General features: G+C 44.0%; 1 protein-coding gene across 2 annotated transcripts in view; it reads right to left on the reverse strand.

Moving 5' to 3' along the window:
• MROH1 (maestro heat like repeat family member 1) overlaps positions 1–19,780 on the reverse strand; it is a 2,449,684-nt gene that overhangs the window by 1,134,367 nt on the left and 1,295,537 nt on the right. For both annotated transcript variants that reach the window (XM_044067698.1, XM_044067696.1), the window contains exons 19-20: positions 10,906–11,025; positions 9,401–9,523 (exon numbers count right to left, since the gene is read on the reverse strand). In XM_044067698.1, the coding sequence (XP_043923633.1) occupies positions 9,401–9,523; positions 10,906–11,025 (243 nt within the window). The remainder of the gene's footprint in view (positions 1–9,400; positions 9,524–10,905; positions 11,026–19,780) is intronic.

The raw sequence follows: 19,780 nt of genomic DNA on the forward strand, positions 1-19,780 counted from the left end.
TAAGTCACCAAACTGACACACTTTGGCTTTGTTTCTCAGGTCAGTTATATAAGCTGCAAAAGTCTCCCCTGGTTTCTGATCTCTCGTGTAAAACAAATGCCTCTCTAATGTAATATTTCTCTGGGGGTTACACAGTTCTCTGAACTTGCGCTTCAAACACTCAGGTTCTTCCCTTGATTCAGCCTGTACAACAAATATGATGACTTTCACCTTCTCCCTCATATACTGCTGCTGCATATAGAAATGAATACTCACTCTCTTTCTATGGCCACTGACCCACCTAACTTTAGCAAAATTAATGCCCTGGTGCATGCATCTTTATCTGAATAAGCTGCTTGTATAAACATATCGTACTCTTGCTCAAATATTCTCCAATTTCCTGCAATATTCTGATCAAATTCAAGTAGTAAGGGCTTTCGAAATCCATCTGTCTTATTAACACATACTAGCGAAAGGTTTTACAAACAGCACAAACACATACACATATGCCAGAAATTTATGCCAGCATTTGTAACTTTCCCCACTAGCACAGTGAGCTTCTGTGTTACTGAACTTTGCAAAATAAGTCTCGGGCACTGTAATACTCTTGAAATTACTGTATTGCAAGAAATCACCTCTTATCACTGTAAGAAACATATCAAATAACTGCATGATGCAAATGAACTAGGCAAGGGAAACTAAGAGTCAATAACATTTTGAAGTAATTGCACCTTGTGAATAAACTGTACACAGCACACAAACTTCCCCAAAATGGTGGTACGTTGCTAGGTAATTCTTTACAGTGCAAGAAACACTATGTAATAGCGGCACTTTGTGAACAGACACACCTGGCACAAGAAACTTTTCAAAATGGCACTATTTTGACTGTACTTCACAAAATAGTTGTACTTTGCACACAAACTCTTCAACATACATGCATAGTAATAACCACACACTGTAAGCACTTTTACAGACTGATATATATTGATACAATATAAATTCGTAGTTATGCCAAAAAAAGAAGTTATGTTCATAGGCTCATAGGTTCATAGGCTCATAGGTTGGTACTAGGCTATTGGCCCTAGGGCATATACAAGCATAGCCATAACAATTCCCTGGATATTTCTTCCCACAATATTTACTTCCATGGACCCCTGTCTAGCAGGGTGACTGACATGATCACCAGGGTGAATTTCCTATGTCCTATCCAATCATCAAGGTTCCTTTTGAAGAGGGCCAAGGAGACACTCTGCTTGACATGTATGGGCAGTCTATTTCAGAGTATGGAGAGTCTCTGGGTCAGAAACCTATCCCTCCAGCATGTTTTGTTCATTGAGATGACAAGGTTTAGATCCCTGGAGTGTGTGGCTCTGAGGATTGGGATTTCTTTAAGTGGAGCATGTCCAACAGCTCAGGGTTTGACATGGCCTTGTTCATAGGTTGGTACTAGGCTATCAGCCCTAGGGCCTATACAAGCCTAGCCATAACAATTCCCTGGCTATTTCTTCCCACATTATTTACTTTCCTGGACCCCTGTCTGGCAGGGCGACTACTCAGATGGACCATAACGTTCCATCTGAGTAGTAGACTTCATTCTTCTACACATATGGGTATACGGATCCGATTCGGATCCAAGCCGGCAAAACTTTTCAAGCATCAGCTCCGAGCTCCAAGCTCCTCCCTTACCTATATTACATCACTTCCTCCTATCTAGCCCCAAATTGAGTTTGCTGACACTAAATGGCAACATAACCACAATCCTAAACAGGAAAAACCTGAAGAGTGAGGGGGATGGAGGGAGGGAAGGTGAAGAAGAATGAAGTCTACTACTCAGATGGAACGTTATGGTAAGAACATAACTTTTCTGTCTGAAGTAGTTGACTTCATTCATTCTGCACATATGGGACAGAGTCCCCAGCTACTAGTATTCCTGGGAGGCCCCTACGGAAGGATATTTCTGAGCACCGCAGAGCCAAAGGATGCTCTCCCTCTAGAAATAAGATCCAATTTATGAGAGATGAATGTGTGCGAATTGGCCCAAGTCGCTGCCGCACAGATATCGTCTAATGGAACTCTTGACCAGAAAGCTGCAGAAGTAGCCATTGCTCTAATGGAATGAGCCTTCAATACACCAGGAGGAGATAAGCCTTTGTCCTTATAAACCTGTGCAATACAAAGAGTGATCCACCTTGCTAAGGACACTTTCGAAACTGCTTTGCCCAAAAATGGTTTAGAAAAAGAGACAAACAACTGATCCGACTTCCGGAAGCGTTTAGTCCTATGGAAGTAAAACAAAGCTGCCTATGGACATCCAATAAATGGAGCTTACATTCACCTCTATTTTGGAAATTTGGGAAGAAGACTGACAAATTTATAGACAGATTAATATTGGCTGTTGAGGACACTTGGGAAGAAAGGAAGGATTTGTACGCAGTGAAACCCTAACCTTGTGGAAAACCAAATAGGGGGCAAGGAGGATAAGGCCTGCAACTCTGAAACTCTCTTGGCTGAAGTGATGGCAACAAGGAAGGCGACAAAAACTTCATCGGAACTGATCCGGCTGGCTTGAAAGGAGGAGAGGTCAAAGCTTGAAGGACTAAAGTCAGATCCCAGGGGGGCACTGTTTCTTTAACTGGAGGTCGCAATAAAAAGTGCCCTTCAGGAAAGCTTTACACAATTTGGCAGAAGCCAGAGCAACCTTATTTTCACCCACATGAAAATTAGAGATGGCAGCCAGCTGAACCTTGATGGTGGAAGCACTTGCGCCTGATCGAAAAAGATCGGCCAGAAAATCCAGTATGACCGGGACGGGGGCTGTATCGGGTTCAGATTGCGCTGAGAGGCCCAAACGCAAAAATATCTCCACTTGCTATTGTAGAGTTTCCTAGTGGAGGCCTTAAGAGAAGCTACCAGAATATTCTTAACAGCGGACGAAAGTCCGGGAGTCCTGATGATCATGGGAACTGGAGCAGCCACGCAGTCAGCTTGAGACTGTTCAAGTTGGGCAGGGGCAAGCCCGACGGGTAAGAAATCAGATCCGGGCATGAATCTAGAGTCCATGGAGGAGCCAACAGGTGAGACCACAGGAAGGTAAACCACACCTGACGTGGCCAGAAGGAAGCTATGAGAATGACTTTACACTGCAGCCGGCAAGCTCTCTGAAGGAACTTCGGAATAAGTGGTAACGGGGGATAAGCCTACAGTAGCCCGGGAGGCCAAGCATGGACCAGAGTGCCCCTGGGGACATCCCCCAGAGGGGGGAATCAGAGCGATGAAGTTGCTGCACTTCATGTTGGAAGGAGACGCAAAGAGATCGCAGCAAGGTTGACCCCAAACACGGAAGATCTTCTCCGCCACTGAATGTTCCAGAGACCACTCATAAGGCAGAAGGATTGCCTTGCTTAGACAGTCCACTAGAATGTTGGAGCATCCCGGGATATGCATTGCTATGAGAAACTGGCTGGTGGATATGGCCCACTCCCAAACCCTCATGGCCTCACAACAAAGGGGTTAAGATCGGGTTCCTCCCTGTTTGTTTATATACCAGACTACAGACATGTTGTCTGATTGAATGGCTACTGTCCCCAGAGGTAGGACAGGGTGGAAGGCTAACGCTAAAACCACTGCCCTCATCTCCAGGACACTGATGTGTAGCTTGGTCTCTGGATGGGGACCACGTGCCTTGGACTGTTCTTCCCAGGAAGTGCTCCCCCTACCTGAGCTGGGAAGCGTCCGTGGTCACCGTGGCTTGAGCCGGAGGGGCTAGAAAGCTGCGCCCCGCGAAAATGTCCGCTGATTGAAGCCACCACTGGAGTGACGTTCTGCATGTCTGATTGATTTGGATGTGGAAATTCATCGGCAGGTCTAGCCAGGACCATTGAACTGCTAGATTCCACTGAAAAACTCTCATGTGAAGACATGCAAGAGGAAGGATAGAGATTGCGGCTGCCATCGAACCCAAGGCCCTGAGAACATCGGCTGCTGTGACTACCAAGTGATCAAAGATCGCCGATACATGGAGTCTGAGATTTTCTATCCTTTCCTGGGTGAGAAAAATCTTTGACTGAATCAAATCCAACTGTGCCCCAATGAAGTCTATTATCTGAACAGCAGCCAGGTGGTACTTGTTGATATTGATTGTGATGCCTAACTTGTGAGCCAGACTGAAGAAGTAGTGTAGTGCCTGACACAAGAGACATTTGGTGGATGCAGCGAAGAGCCAGTCTTCTAGGTAGGGGAATACCTGAATGCCCTGAAGTCTCAGGTGAGCCACTACAACAGCCATAACCTTGGTGAACACCCTGGGGGCTGTGGTGAGACCAAAGGGTAGGGCTCTGAATTGAAAGTGAGTGGACCCCTAGCCGGAAGCGTAGAAACCTCCTGGAGCTCCTGTAGACCTTGATGTGATAGTAAGCATCCTGGAGGTCTAACGAGCACATCCAATCGCATTGTCTCAGAAATGGTAGAATGGACTGTAGAGTGACCATCCGGAATTTTTGTTTCTCTACCGACAAGTTGAGGATAGACAGGTCCAGAATGGGCCTGAGGTCCCCCGTCTTCTTTGGCACTAAAAAGAACCTGGAGTAGATGCCTGATCCGGATTGATCTGGGGGGGACCAGCTCAATGGCTTGTTTTTGTAGCAGCTTCGAAACCTCTAAAGCTGCAGCCTCCCTGTGAGTGGGTGGAACATCTGGAAGGCGTGCTGGAGTTATGGGACATGAAATGAAGGGGATAGAATATCCTCTGGATATGATGTTTAACACCCAGTGGTCTGCAGTAATGGACTCACTTGCTGCTGGATGTAAGGAAAATCTTCCAGACTGCCTCCAGAGTAGAGCAGCCCGGCAACCCCTCAGGGCTGCTGTGCTGGTCTGTCAGAAAAAGGTTCCCTAGACCCGAAGTTTCTGGGACCCCCTCTGCCTCTGGGACGGTGTCAGTCTTGTCCCCGTCAGCCTCTGGGGGATGAATATTCCTGAGTGTCACGAAAGAACTGTGATTTCCGGCACCACATCTTCTTTTGCCCCTTTTGGTTCCTGGAATAGGACCTCTGGGGGTTAGAGAAGAGGATTCCGATGGCTGACAAAGTCTTTCCATCCTTCTTACTCTGGGTTAGTGTGTCACGTACAGTCTTCCCAAAGAGGGATGATCCATCGAATGGGGCGTTGATGAAAGACACCTTAAAGGGGTCTGCAAACTGACACAGCCTGATCCAGGCATGTCGCCTCAAGGCAACGCCTGTACCAGCAGCTCTAGCAGCTCCCTCCATGGCATGAGAGAGGAGATGCATAGAGGTATTAGTCACTGATTTCAGTGTAGTCATCTTCGCAGTGAAGGACTGCTTGTCCTGCTGTGACAGAGACTCCGGGGGCGACTCAGTTAGCTCCGATATAAGGTCTCGCTGCAGTCGGATGACATGTGCCAAGTAATTCAGTGCACGGATAGAAAATGTTGCTGACGAGTACATGCGCTTCACAAAATGATCCATCAACCTGGACTCCTTGTCTGGGGGATGGACCGAGCAACTCTCCTGTGCCAGTTCCTTCTTTGTGGCAGCTGCAGCCACCAAAGCGTCAACCGGGGCTCCCTTGGACCATACCTGCCTGTCTGACGGCGGGGAAAGAATTTTGTCTGGCCTTTTGGTTATAGGCTGTATGGTGTCAGGATCTTTCCATGCCCTAGGGGTGAGGAGGTCCATCAAAGGGTCAGCTGGAGGGGAGACCCAGGAAGTAGATGGGCCCACGCCAAAGGCTTCCAGGAATACGGACTTATCTGCAGAGGGTTTGGGGGCTGACCAACCTCCTCTTTGGCGGAGGATCTCCATAATGCCTCCAAACGAGACGTCCTCGGTAGGTGATCTGGGAGAACTTTCTCCTTCATCCAAGTCCGTATCAGTGGTAATGGACTCAGGGGAGTCCAAGTGCTTCCTCTTGCACTTGCGCTTACGAGGTTCCTCTCCAGTGTGACTCTCTGGAGAGGATTCGTAAGCCTCCGGGGGCTCCCGGAGGGGGACAACCTGAGACAGGGCAATGGGAGCAGAATCCAAAATCAGAGGGGTCTGGGTGGGATGCGAGGATGTGAGCTGAGGTCTCAACATCCCCTGGGAGAGGACCCTTTCCACTGCTCCAAATGCCGATGGAGAGCACACCTCCATAGAACGTAAGGAAGAGGCTCTGCTCGGCACCAAAGCAGGGACTGTAGCCAATGGCGGGGTAGTTCGGGCACTGAGGGTGGGATCCAAAAGAGCGAGATCTCGACCCTCGGGTCTGACTCCCCGACCATGCCTCTGTAAGTCCCCTGGATCCGAGATCGGATCCAAGGAACTCAAGGTGACGGCTGGCATCGAGGAAACGAAAACCATCAGCGCTGACCCCACAGCTCCGACAGGTCTCGGACCCAAGAACCCCGAAGCATCGGGTCAGATTGGGGAAGGAGCAATAGGGTGGAACACAGTAGAAGAACCACCCTCAACAATGGGAGAGGGCCCTGGTAAGACCCCCCCATCTGAATCTGGTTCTGAATGAACCTCCTCATAAGCCTGTCCATATCAAGTTCGGATACACTCAGAGTCGATCTGGAGGAAGCGACCAACTCGGGTCTGGGTCGGATCAGAGGGGAGTGCCTCGGTTCCGATGGCTCCGACGAGAAACGGGTAGAGTGGAGCTGAGGAGAACGAGACCTGAGTACCTTAGAAGAGGGGCTGGAGAAGGACTCCCTGTCCGAAGACCTTTTTCTGGGCCTGTCCCTCTCTTTATGGTGCCTCTCCTTCTCTCTCTTGTCCCTACCTCTCTGAGATGACTCCGAGGAAGCAGGCTTGGTGGGAGGTTGAGTCCCTGCCTGTACAGAGTCACCAGCTGGGGAGGAAACCGAGGCAGACTCCAGGGCTGAAGCTGGTAGCAGTCCTTTAGCCACAAGCTTAGCCCGACGATCCTTCAACACCCTCAGGTTAAAACCCGAACAAATGTCACAGGAGGCGGAAAGATGGTCTACCCCTAAACATAGAACACACAGAGTGTGGCCATCAGCTGGAGAAAGCTTATGACCACACTCTGTGCACTTTTTAAAGATAAATTTAGGCTGTTCAGCCATAGCAAAGACAGAAAAGCCCTATGACCCACACACACACACACACACACACACACACACACACACACTTAACAAGGATTGGGCCTAGGCGGGAACCAGTAACACAATACTACACAAACACTTAAATTAATAACTATAATTAAATTTTTTTTTTTTGTTAAACTAATACGACGACCAAACGTGATGTAAGGGTGGAAAAAGGGAAGGTATACACACTCAGCGATTAGCAACAAAGGACCAAAAACCTTACCAACTAGCTAGGAGCTCAGAGACCACGATGCTGACTCAGAGTGGTAAACGAGATCTGGGGCTAGATAGGAGGAAGTGATGTAATATAGGTAAGGGAGGAGCTTGGAGCTGATGCTTGAAAAGTGTTGCCAGCTCGGATCTGAATCGGATCCATATAACCATATGTGCCAAATGAATTAAGTCAACTACTTCAGATCACAGCACTTTGCCAAAACACATGCAGTTGCCTTGCTTTATTTATGCTTAATGTGCCTTTTTTGCCCTTATTATATTCGTTTTGCTCGTTTAATCTCTTTTCATGCCCACTGTACTTTTCTTGTGCTCTTTTTACTCTAAACATGCCTGTTTTGCTTTAAACATATTTGCTTTGCTTTTCTGATAATCGCTTTGTCAAATATCTTAATTTTAAATATTTCCTTTAGTTAATAAACCTTTTATGCCTCCCTCTTTAATAATGCGGTGTGTGCCCTTGTAATGCTCCATTTTTTTTTTAAACAAACTAAGCAGTTTGTGCAAATTCTCATTACTTTTTATTCTTTTCCGGCTCTTTTTCGTGCTCGTTTCTCTTAGTTTACCTTCACTGTCATCTCTGCACCTCATGGCTCCAAATATCATTCTTTGGAATCCTGGTTCTGACATCATGTCGCTCTCCTACTTTGGACACAACAGAAGAGTCTTTGTGGGTTCTGCTCAAGCAGCTTTATTATATACAACAACATCACTATAGAAGTTTACTGACTTTAACTTAAGTAACTTGCATACAAAACTAACTACTGCAATCATACATGCTCACTCTCTGACTGCACTCCAAAATGGCACTGGGAATAGCACATGCCTGGTATTTATATGTGCATGTTCAGTCCTTGATAAGCTTCTTAAAGACACAGCACATACACTCTGATCTACAGTTTACATTACTCCCTTACTGAAAAAGGACTAATTAAGTCACTGAATCCATTAGGTCAATTTTCCATCTTTCATCTTTGGCAAAACCCTTAGGCCACTGCAACAAACTGATCACATTATTTTAAAACACTTATCTCCCTTAAAAACACCTCAGTTTGGGTTATGAGTAAGACAAAAATGACATTCAGCTCAATGGGTTATCATAATTTCTGTCTGAAACATCATTCCATGGCCTTAAGGATTTGGAAATTAAATGGGTTGCCAGTTACTTAAATGGCAGATCCTTTCATGTAATAACCAATGAGGCTCAACCTTCCTTACGACCACAGATCAGTGCTGGGGGGGGGGGGGGACTCATCAGTAGCACTGTTCATAAATGCACTAATTACCTCAACAAAACTCAATGCAACTTTTATGATGAAAGACACCATGGAAACCCCACAATGATCACTGTACCTCTTCTAAATGGTTTACTAATCCAGCACAAGTGTTTCCATGGTTACACCAGCTGGGTGAACCTTGAGTAAATGAGAAACCATGTTTTTTGGAAACCAAATGTGGTTATCCAGTTTTAAGCAAAACTGGATCTATTTCTCGGAACATACATGTAAATACTACTCCCAAGCTTTCTCTATGTCTCACCACAATTTTGGAAGTTCCTCATGTGAAATTAAAACAGTCCCACTTCACATAAATTAAAAAAAAAAACATGCATCTCCTTCAAGTTGCAGATAAGCACTTAGTCACAACTACATATGCCATTTCACATACTACAAGTAACTACTGCTCCGACAGGTTTGCAGGGTTTGGTGCTGTATGGCTGCTAGGTTTGCAGGGTTTGGTGCTGTATGGCTGCTAGGTTTGCAGGGTTTGGTGCTGTATGGCTGCTAGTGTAACCTTAATGAATTCTTTAAGATGACAAAAGCATAAAGCATGAATGTGCTGCAGCACTATACGCAACCCTATTACCGCATGACTTTGTAGTTAATTTTCAAGTTTATAATTATGTTTTTTTACTAGAATGAAACAAAGGCATAGCTGAAAAGGGGTTCAGTGGTTCAGATAATTTGTGCGAATAAAATTAAAACTGTGATGCTGTCATTAAGAAGTGAGCTCAAACACGTGAGCCTAGAAATTGCTAAAATATGAGTTGGTAGGGGCTAGAGAAAGATTGTCCGATACCTTTAGAATGTTGAATATCCCAGCAGTCTTCTTAAACACATCTGATTTTGCAAAGTCCTCAAGCTTCCCCAAAGTGGTGTCCAAATGAGAAGATGAAGAGAAACCCACTCCAACAGCAAGTCCCTGAAAATAAAGCAAAAATGCCACTGTAACAGAAGATAAAGTGGAGCACATTAATTTTTGTCAGCGAAGTCTTAACATACGTAAGCGTTACTATATAAAATAGAATTTTAACAAGTTTAAATGTTTCCTAAATGGCTATTAAATTGAGGTACAATAACCTTTCTTATCTGATATTGCCAATTTGACATTATAGACAAGCACGTTATAAAAAAGAAAAAATGGAAAGAAGGCAGTGCACAAGAGTGCCAAGGGGGGGTGCACAAGAGTGCCAAGGGGGGGGTTACCATGTCTGGGACAGGCACAACCCAGTCCAAAGGGCCACACATTCTGATGACTAAATATGCACTGCCTTCTTTGCATAGTTACTTGGCATGTTAATGGCAGCTTTGAAGGAAATGTAAATGCTGTAATTAATATAAAACAAATACGTAAATAATCTACATCTCTTACACATTTAACAGTACTCTCAGATCATCAGAATAGTTACTGTAAAGGCATTTTAAATAAATACTTACTGAAACAAGTAGACAAGATAAACACTGAAGACTAAAACAGGCAAAGTGATGAAGACAGGAAGGTGCAGAGAAAAAAGCACAAGTGTGGAAACACGGCAGTCACAATTCAAAGTATAATATTTTGGATGAAACGTTAACCACATCTATAAGCTAAGTAAGCCTGTTTTTTTTTTTTTTATAACAGTTTAGACATTTCTTTGGTACAAGTTTAAGTTGTTCTGCCGGCTATCTTATCTTTATATAGAATTCAGTGGTTTATATTGCAAAGCCAGGAATTTTCAAGCCTGGCAAATTCATTATGGTATAAACTCACCCACTACACAGGCAATTTAAACGAATACTGGTCAGTTATGTTTGCAAAGGCATGGCTATAGGCCTTATACCCTGCAGACTAGTGATGTGTGTTTTTTTCTCTCTATCTCCTCCCTTTCTCCACTGGCTTTTAAACATGACAAGATACATGTGTATACTTTAAGGAGCACATACAAAGCATCTCTTTGAAAAACTCAGATGAAGTGATAGATGGGGATGCACTCTGTGAAAGGCCAAAGGATGGATTCTAATAACCCCTCCCTGACAGCATATCACTGTTCTTCCACCTGTTGAGCACCCAAGTGCTTCTGGGTGAAAAATCCTTCTGACCAAACTAGCCCCATGAAGCAGGAGCATTCTGAATTAAACACACACACAGACCTTTAAAAGTTCTACAGAGGATAATCCAATTAAAGGACATAACCATATCATCATACTTTCAAAAGTATTAAGTGACTCCTGCAGTTCAGACTCAAGACAGACAACATGCACAGCACAGGAATTTCCTTGTACATAATCAGGGAGGTATGTTACTGTAGCAGTTCCTCTGCTTACCTCTCGCTCAATTTCCTCATTATAGCGAGCCAAGGCCAATAGTTCTTGCAACTGCATCTTCACTGTATCTTTACTCTTGCACTGTCGAAGTACGACACCTACACACTTGTAAAGGAAACCCTGGAATACAAAACATGCAAAATTGCAATTAATTCTGTTTTAGCAAGGATTCATACCCAAACCAAAGTTGCAGAACACCTCCAAATTTAGAACCTTTAATGATGTAAAACAGCAAAGTATGTACTAGGACACTGTCCAATTAACTTGCTTCAGTTCTGCGTAGAGGAGGCATGCATATAAAAACAGAGATAATAAACAGAAGCATATAAGTCTTCTTTCTCAGGACTCATCACAAGGTCTAATTTGAGCTTCAGACAGCAAGAAGAATACTGTATTTTGGTTTGGGTCCAGCTAAGATGACACTTCTTTAAAACAAGGAGTGTACTGGCTTACATTTCATAAGGTGTCAAGCATAACCAGGGGATGGGGCAAACCTAAAGACTAGGTGGTGATTAATCCATGTGTGAGCCTCTTGCAGCATACCACCACCTGCTGTGTTTCTATGTTCTGTCCTGCTGGACAAATGAGTAGCCGTTAAGAAGGGACAGTGAAAATTTAGTTTGGTTCCAGAGAGCTTTCAGTGATCCCTCTAGCAACTTAACAAGTTAGGGTATAAGCAGACTTCACTGAGGAGTAATCTGAAGGCAGCATTGCTGCATCTGCACCAGAGGCTGGTTTTCTAAGTCACAATGCAGGCAACCATCCATGGAGTACAGGACAAATGTTGCTATGACTAAACACTGTGTTCAGAGTGAAACATTATGCTGAACAACAGATGTGGACAGAAGACGAAAGACAATTGACACCCAGTGGAGTCAGACCAAAAGTGTAGCACAGTCCTTTGGCACAAGGGGGATGAACCCTGACTATGGCCCAAACAACTCAGGACTGAGCAGCAGCTCTGGAGCTTGACACAAGCTGGCAGAGGAGGATTGAAATGCCCATCATGGGAGTGAAGAGGTAAACTTGGATCATCTAAATACCACAAACCCTCTGAGAAGGAACACTGTTGCAAGATGTAGTCCCAGTGGTGGCCATTCCACTATTAAGCAGTTTTTCCTGATAGCCCATATTTCAAGGGATGGGCGCATGCATCCACATAACAGACAACACTGTGGTCCTGCATTGAGATGGGTCATCTGTTCCCCCACTCAGGAACAGGGTCAGGCCTAAATAAGTATGTCTTCATTGCTGGAATTACAACAAGGATATAAACAATTGCTGGAGCTACCTAAATTAAATCCTCCTCTGATTATCTCTTGCTTCTCAAAAACTGGGGAACAAATAAGCACAGGTGATAAGGGACGATGTGACTGGTTGCGGGTACAGGGTTGGAAGCAAACAGAAGAAGATCCAACTGACAGCAATGCATTTCTACACAGTATACAAGAATTAATCATTTGTCAGTGTCAAATGTTGGCTTACACTGAGAATGCACTCACAGGTTAAACAATTTCTAGCAAAAAACTATTAAGGGGAAGCAGTTACATTTTGGTCCTGATTTAATACAAATTATACTTCTTTCATAAGCATCATCCAAAAATGGACAAACAAATGAAACTAATTTTATATGCTTCAAGGGAAATTACAATCAGTGGGAAGTAACAGTAAGCATTTGTTCTAAAAAAAAAAAAAAAAGTTAATTACACTGCCTTCACAATCATGGTCACAAATATCAGCAAACAAATTTATCTGATTTCACTTAAACAGAATTGGGACACTCTTGTTATGCCATTTATGACACTGGGGTAGCAATATGCAGCATTTTGAAGTCATTACCATGAAATATACCATTTTGCTCTTGATAAAAATTACAAAGTTTTCACAAGCACTGCCACAAGTGCTAAGAAATAAAACTTATTTTTCAGACATCAAAAGAAAAACACAGGGAAGCTACATCCAAAAGCTTAGACTTGATAAACCTAGCTTAACCCTCCTTGAGAAGGAAGGTGCAATCTATGGTAGGAACTGGCAAGGTGTAAAGTCAACAGACTTAGCAGCCTTGAACTGCCAGTGACGAATGCCCCAAATCACAAAATGCAGTTTACAAGAAGCAATATAAAGTATTTTCAGATGATTGTGGAGAACAATCATATATTACTTTGCTCCTTAAAAATACTGCTTTTTTTACAAGAATTATCAGATAAACAACTGGAACCGATTTCTCCTGAATCAAAATTAAAGATTGCGACACCGAAACCATATAGGGTATTTTACTCTTGATAAAAGCAAACCAATTACATTATTTCATAGGATCATAGGAGGTTACTAGGCTGATGGCCCTGGGGCCCTTACAAACCTAGCCAAGAGTTTAGCCCCAAAAAGAAACATCAGTCAGCACCTGTCATCTCTGTCAATGAGGGACACAGGTGGAAACACTGGGACAAATCTTATAGGTTCATAGGTTCATACTAGGCTATCTGCCCTAGGGCATTTATAAGCCTAGCCAGAGTGTGTTTGGCTTTCGCCACCCATTTTAAATGAATTTTGCTATGCCCTTTTTCGAAGTTAGTATACTGTGCCTCTGTCTAACAGTGACACAGAAGTGATACCCGGGGTAAACCTACGATCTCCCATCCACTCATCAAGATTCCTCTTGAAGAGAGTCAATGAGGGACTCTGCCTAACCTGGACTGGGATTTTATTCCAGAGTGAAGGGAGCCTCTGGGTTATGAATCTGTCCCTCCAGCATGTCCTATTTATTTCAGTGCTGAGGTTCAAGTCTCTCGCCGTAGCTCGATGGGATTTGGATTTTCTGAGGTGCAGCATGTCCATTAATTCCGGGTTGGACATGGCTTTATACGTCAGGCACAGATCGCCTCTGAGCAGGCGGTATGCCACTGAGTAGAGCTGGAGTTTCTTTAACCGGGCAGCATATGGCATCTGTTTGAGCCCTTTGATCCTCTTGGTGAAGTACTTTTGGGGTCTTTCCAGTTGCTGCAGGTGTCTGGTAAGGTACATCCCACAAGGGGCATTGTAGTCAATTATGGGCCTGATGAGGGATGAGTAAAGAGGCACGATGACCTCCCCTGATGTAGATGTGAATCCCTTCATGATTAGGTGGGCTATATAAAATGCTTTTCTAACCACTTTGGCCACGTGGTTGTCAAATGAAAGATTGCTATCAACATGGGTCCCCAGGTCCCTAATTTCTTCTTCCGTACTTAATGGATTACCACCTATGTGGTAATTTGTGGACACTTTGTTTTTGCCAAAGGGGATGACTATACACTTTTTGGCGTTTAGCTTGAGGCCATGGCTCTGGCACCAGTTGTCTGTTTCTATGAGGCCCTTCTTTAGGATGCTTGTGTCAGCTGGAGAGTCGATTATGGCACCTAGTTTGCAGTCATCTGCGAACTTGGTCAGACACAGTCCTTCCGTGTTGGCCTGTACCTCCGAGAAATATATACCGAACAAGAGAGGTCCCAGGACTGAGCCTTGTGGGATGCCACTTGTAACTGGTTTGGAGTCTGACATGACTCCAGCAATTCTAATCATGTGGGTTCTGTCCTTGAGCCAGTTTGCAACCCATCTAGTGACATAGGGGTTTATATTTAAGCTGGTGAGCTCATCTATAATGCCCGAGTGAGGTATTGTATCGAAGGCTTTTGCGAGGTCCAGGTAGGCTGTGTGGACCACCTTCCCCTTGTCAATGGCCTTGATGACTGTTTCAAAGAAATCGACCAGGTTTAAGAGGCAGGATCTGCCCTTAAAGCCAAACTGGGTAAGATCCAGTGTCTGTAGGTCCCCAATATCTTTATTTATGAGGTCCATGATGATCCTTTCCATAGCTTTGCAGACCAAGTTAGTCAGGCTTATGGGGCGATAGTTTCCAGGATCTGTTGAGGCATCACCTTTGTGGAGAGGGACCACTGTTGCTGTACGCCACTCTTTTGGTATATATCCTGTAATAAGGCTGAGACTGAACAGTAGTTTTATGTTTGGGTTTAGCTCTTCTTGGAGTTCATGTAGGACACAGCCCGGGACACCGTCTGGTCCCATTAATGCTGTGTTTTTTGCTTTGGAGAGGGCAGCTCTTACCTGAGCATCTGAGATGTCGGGGGCAGCACTCTGCTGGGATAGATATTTGCCCTTTTGGTGGTGGTGGTGGTGGGGGGGGGAGTTTGCGCTGAACCTGTCAGCCAGGATGTTGGCAATGTCTGTGGGTTCGGTGTATTTTTTGTCATTTTGGACTAATTCTGAGCATATCTGGGAATTCCCACCCAAGTTCCTAACATAACTAAAGAAAGCCTTGTGATTATCCTTAGTGTCCTGTGCAATTTTTCTCTCGAAGCTGGCCTTAGTTGATTTTATGAGTGCCTGTAGTTTTTTGCTAATACTGATCAGAGATGCCTTCCCTTTTTGGGATTTCGCTCTATCATGTAGTAGCTTCCTCCTTCTATTGTATAATTTTGTTTATGGCTGGGGTCCACCAGACAGGACGCCTGCCTTTGGAGGATTGGGTCTTGGTTTTATTTGGGATTGTATGATCCATGCATTCCTGAAGGTGTTCATAGAATGCGTTTATAAAGGATTCTGCGGTCTGGGCCGTATTTTCCACAGGCCCGGGGACTTTGAAGGATTCCACCTCGGTTTTGAGGAGTGTGAAATTTGCTTTAGAGAAGTTTTTCACTGTGGTTTTCTGGGGAGGGGGGTGGGGTCGGGATGTGACTATCCAGTGAGATTAGTTTATGGTCTGATCTTACCAGTGAGGGATACACTTCTGGTCTGGAGCATAGAGCCCCCATGTTGGTGATGATCAGGTCCAGTATGTTTTCCCCTCTTGTGGGAGTGGTAACAAGTTATTCCATAGCATTTGAGTTTATAAATTCTGGGAACCTCTGGGCTAGGGTGTTGGAGCTAGAGTAATTCTCCCAGTTTATGTTTGGGTAGTTGAAGTCGCCCAATATAATGGTGTTTGGAGAGACCTTCATATTTTCCAGTGTTCTTAGGAAGGCCGAGTGGGGTTCCTGGGTTTGGGAGGGTGGTTTGTAGCAGGCTATAAACTGGAAGGCAGTTTTACCCACTGTTACTTGCACATGGATAGTCTCTGATACTTCGTGCTGTGCCACCAACCTGAAGGTGTGGGCATCTTTGATGAATATTGATACTCCCCCTCCTTTTGTGGTTCGGTCCAAGTTTTGGGGCTGAAAAGCATGGTATGAGGTATAACCTGGTAGTGCTGGGGTGCTCTCAGCAGCCTTGAACCAGGTTTCTGTTACTGCACAGATATCGATGTTCTCCATGCTAAGGAGAGTTTCGAGTGCATGCATCTTGAGGTTTAGACTTCTGGCGTTGAGTAGCATTACTCTTAGTTTCTTATCCCTTGTGATACCTATGGAGGTGGGTTTGTCTTTTGAGCCTTGCCTAAAAAAGGCACTATGGGAGTAGCAAGAGCCTTTGCCAATATCCGAAAGTCCAGGGGTGACAGGTGCAAGCCGTCCCTGGCAAAGCATCGTGGCTTGTCGAGCATGTCATCCCAGGCTGACAGGCATTGGATCTCCTTTGAATGACACCAATACTTACGCCAATTGTTGAAATTGATCATCTTGTCTTCATATTGTGGCATCATTCTTGTTGAGGGTAATATGCTACTCAAGATCAGGGTAATACCGGCCTGGGCTACATGCTCAGAGAGCTCCTCTATGTCTCTTTTCATGTAGTCCAGGGAGGCACGTCTCAGGTCATTCACACCAGCATGGACAATGACTGAGTCATATTTGTACTTACCTTGGAGTGACCTGAGTGCGTGTGTTATGTGGCGGATCCTAGCGCCTGACAGGCAGCTCACTGTGACCTTCTCCTTGTTCAGCCTGGTGAGCGGGACGTCAGTGGGCCTGACGATAAAGTCACCTATTACAAGTGTATCAGGTGTGTTGTTTAGCCTTAAGGGCTGTGACTGTTCGGCACACTGGCTTTGTGAGCTATGTGTTGCATGTGTTTTGTTTTGGGGTAGCGGTTGCTTGGGTGTCTGCTTTGGAGGTCTCTGCTGCTTAGGCAGATTTTTATTTAGAGCCGAGTATGTTTTTGTGTGTTTATGTGTTTGGTTTGCTGTCATGGTAGGTCTGTGTGAGACTGGAATTGTAGTGAGTGTGGTTTCCTTCTCCTCCTGACTAGTTACGCCAGTACTGAGTTGAGAGAGCTTAGCCTCCAGTTTGGCTATATGGTTGCATCTCTCACATGTGTTGGAATTTGTTGGGAGGAGGAGAGGGTTGTCTGTGTACATGAGGTAGTTGTAACATTGCCTCAAGATTCCCAGATTCACCAGCTGGACCAGAGAGGAGATTGACTACTGACCTTTGGACATGCTAGAATAGTATTGGGAATTCCTTTATAATTGAAAAAAAGGGCCAATGCGGAACAAGGTACTCAAGGGGAGTTTGTGAGGGTGTAGTGCTTTTAATTCTTTAGTGCTGACTTGTATAATTGCTTTAGTGAGCAAGTGCCAGGCTTTAGAGAAGGAATAGGGTGTTTATTATGAGAACTAGATCAATTCTAAGGGAAAAAGTGAAGAACAGACTTTGTGGAGCCGAGAATGGTTTAAACCCAATTAAGTGGAGCTGCCCGATGCTGCGCTATGCGCAAAGCCGCGCCAAAGTGGGTTTTATGCAGGGGGACTTTAAAGAGCTAGAAATTGGCCCAAAATGGCCAATAGACTACCAGATTCTTGTGCTGGGAACACTCCTCCAGGGATAGATAGGCTGCTCTAAGCCATTGGTGAACAAAGAAGCCTCCCTTTATCCAAGAAAGGAAATGGGCAACACAGGAACTTTCCAAAAGTCCAGAATACAGCAAAGCCTGTATTTGGACTACTCTAGGTCAGGAAAGAAGGGAAACAAGGATAATTTTTTTTTCTTTTTTGCAACAAACAGCAGGAAAATGGAATAAATATGTAACACAGGCTAACACACACCAGTGTGTAGCCTCAACAGGTAAATGCAACAAACAGGACAAACTTTAAATTACAAGGGCAAAAGTGCATTAAAGCTGGCTTTAAAGCAGGGGGTTATAAAGAGATAGGAAATGGCCCAAAACGGCCAATAAGCTATAAGTCACTGGGCTGGAACCACTCCTCAAGGGACAGATAGGCTGCTCAGAGCTCCACACTCTCACTGGTGAACAAAGAAGCTTCCTCCTATCCAAATAACGATATGGGCAACACAGGAACTATGACACAGTCCAGAGATCAGCAATACCTGAAGACTGGACTATTCTAGTTCAGTAAAGGCGGGAAACAAGGATATTTTTTGTTTTTTTCTTTACAAAGTAGCAGAAATTAGGTACAGAAACACAGTAAATGCTTTAATTCGTCTAGCGCACTTGAGTGTGTAGCCTACCAGTTAAACTAAGCAAAAACAAACTTTAAAAGTACAAAAAACTCAGAAATACAGGCAGGAATGCAATAAAACAACTTTGCAGAGCTTATTTAGTTGAAGAAACAGAGAAGTCTACATAAACAGAAAAGCAGCTAAAACACACAAACACTTCAGATGCAGTGCAACCTAAAGCACTTGAGTTGAAGCACTATTAAGGCAATTACAGTTATAATAAATGCTCTGAAATATACTCTATTTCTAAAATGTTTGAGAAGCACAGTCAGAACACAAGGAGATTCAGGTAAAAAAAAATGTTTGTTTTTTTTTTTTGAAAGGGAAAAAGGAGAAACAGAAGGCCTTATCCAATGTTCTCTCTGTATTAGGTAGAATGAGCTAATGATCCTAGACTGGGAGGAGCATCACAGATCAGATTTACAGTAGGGGCGGGCAACTGCAAAGCCACCAAGTATAACAGCAAGAAACCAACTGGGAGGGGGGTGGGGACAAAAACAATAGCCTACAGACAGTAAGCACTAGAGAAAGTCACAAATGAAAGTTTTTAAACAGATAAAGATTTGTAAAGATACAGCATGCTTTTAACTGCAAAACAAATCATTTACTTGCGCAGATTAGTTAATAGCAATAAAATACACTCAAAGACTAAAAAGCAGGCAATAAAAGTGCTATATATTAATTGTTAGAAACAATAATCTGTATAAATAATCAAAAAAAAAAACAGGATACTTGTATATCTTAGCTAACAGTTGTGGTCAACAACTCTCATCCACTCTGCTCAGTGTGTATAGACAGAAACCCTATCAAAGTTAGGGCTTAAATACCAGAACAACAACTTTTTTTTTTTTTTACAAACACAAAAGAACCAGCCCCCACTAGCCAGCAGACAATTAACACAATCTAGCCAAGTTAAAGAAAGGCTTCAGCTAAAAACAATAGCCTACAGACAGTAAGCACTAGAGAAAGCCACAAATGAAAGATTTTAAACAGATAAAGATTTGTAAAGATACAGAATGCTTTTAACTGCAAACAAATCAGTTACGTGTGCAGATTAGTTAATAGCAATAAAATACATTCAAAGACTAAAAGCAGGCAATAAAAGTGCTATATATTAATTGTTCAAAATGAGAAGTTACGTACCTACCATAACGTTCCATATTAGTTGTCTTCTCTTGTCTTCTTTCTTGCCGGATGGGTTTGGAGCTGATCCTCTGCTCCGACTCGGCCACTTACTAAAGCTCGAGAGCTTATTTTACCGGCTCGAGGCAACCCTATATCCCATGATGCTAGGCGATAACTCCCCAGATCTCGTTCGGAAGCTGAAAAACCTAGCATAGGCCAATAAAACAAAATCCTCCAACTGGAAGGAGGAGGAAGAGGGATAAAACCCCCCAAAGATAATTATCTACACTATATATATCCTAGGACACCTAGATGGTGAACAAGGGAATAAAAGGACCCTTCAAGGAAGGAAAGATCTTCTC

This window comes from Protopterus annectens, chromosome 3.part1, assembly GCF_019279795.1.
Source record: "Protopterus annectens isolate FY-2018-M chromosome 3.part1, PAN1.0, whole genome shotgun sequence".
Taxonomy (NCBI): Eukaryota; Metazoa; Chordata; order Ceratodontiformes; family Protopteridae; genus Protopterus; species Protopterus annectens.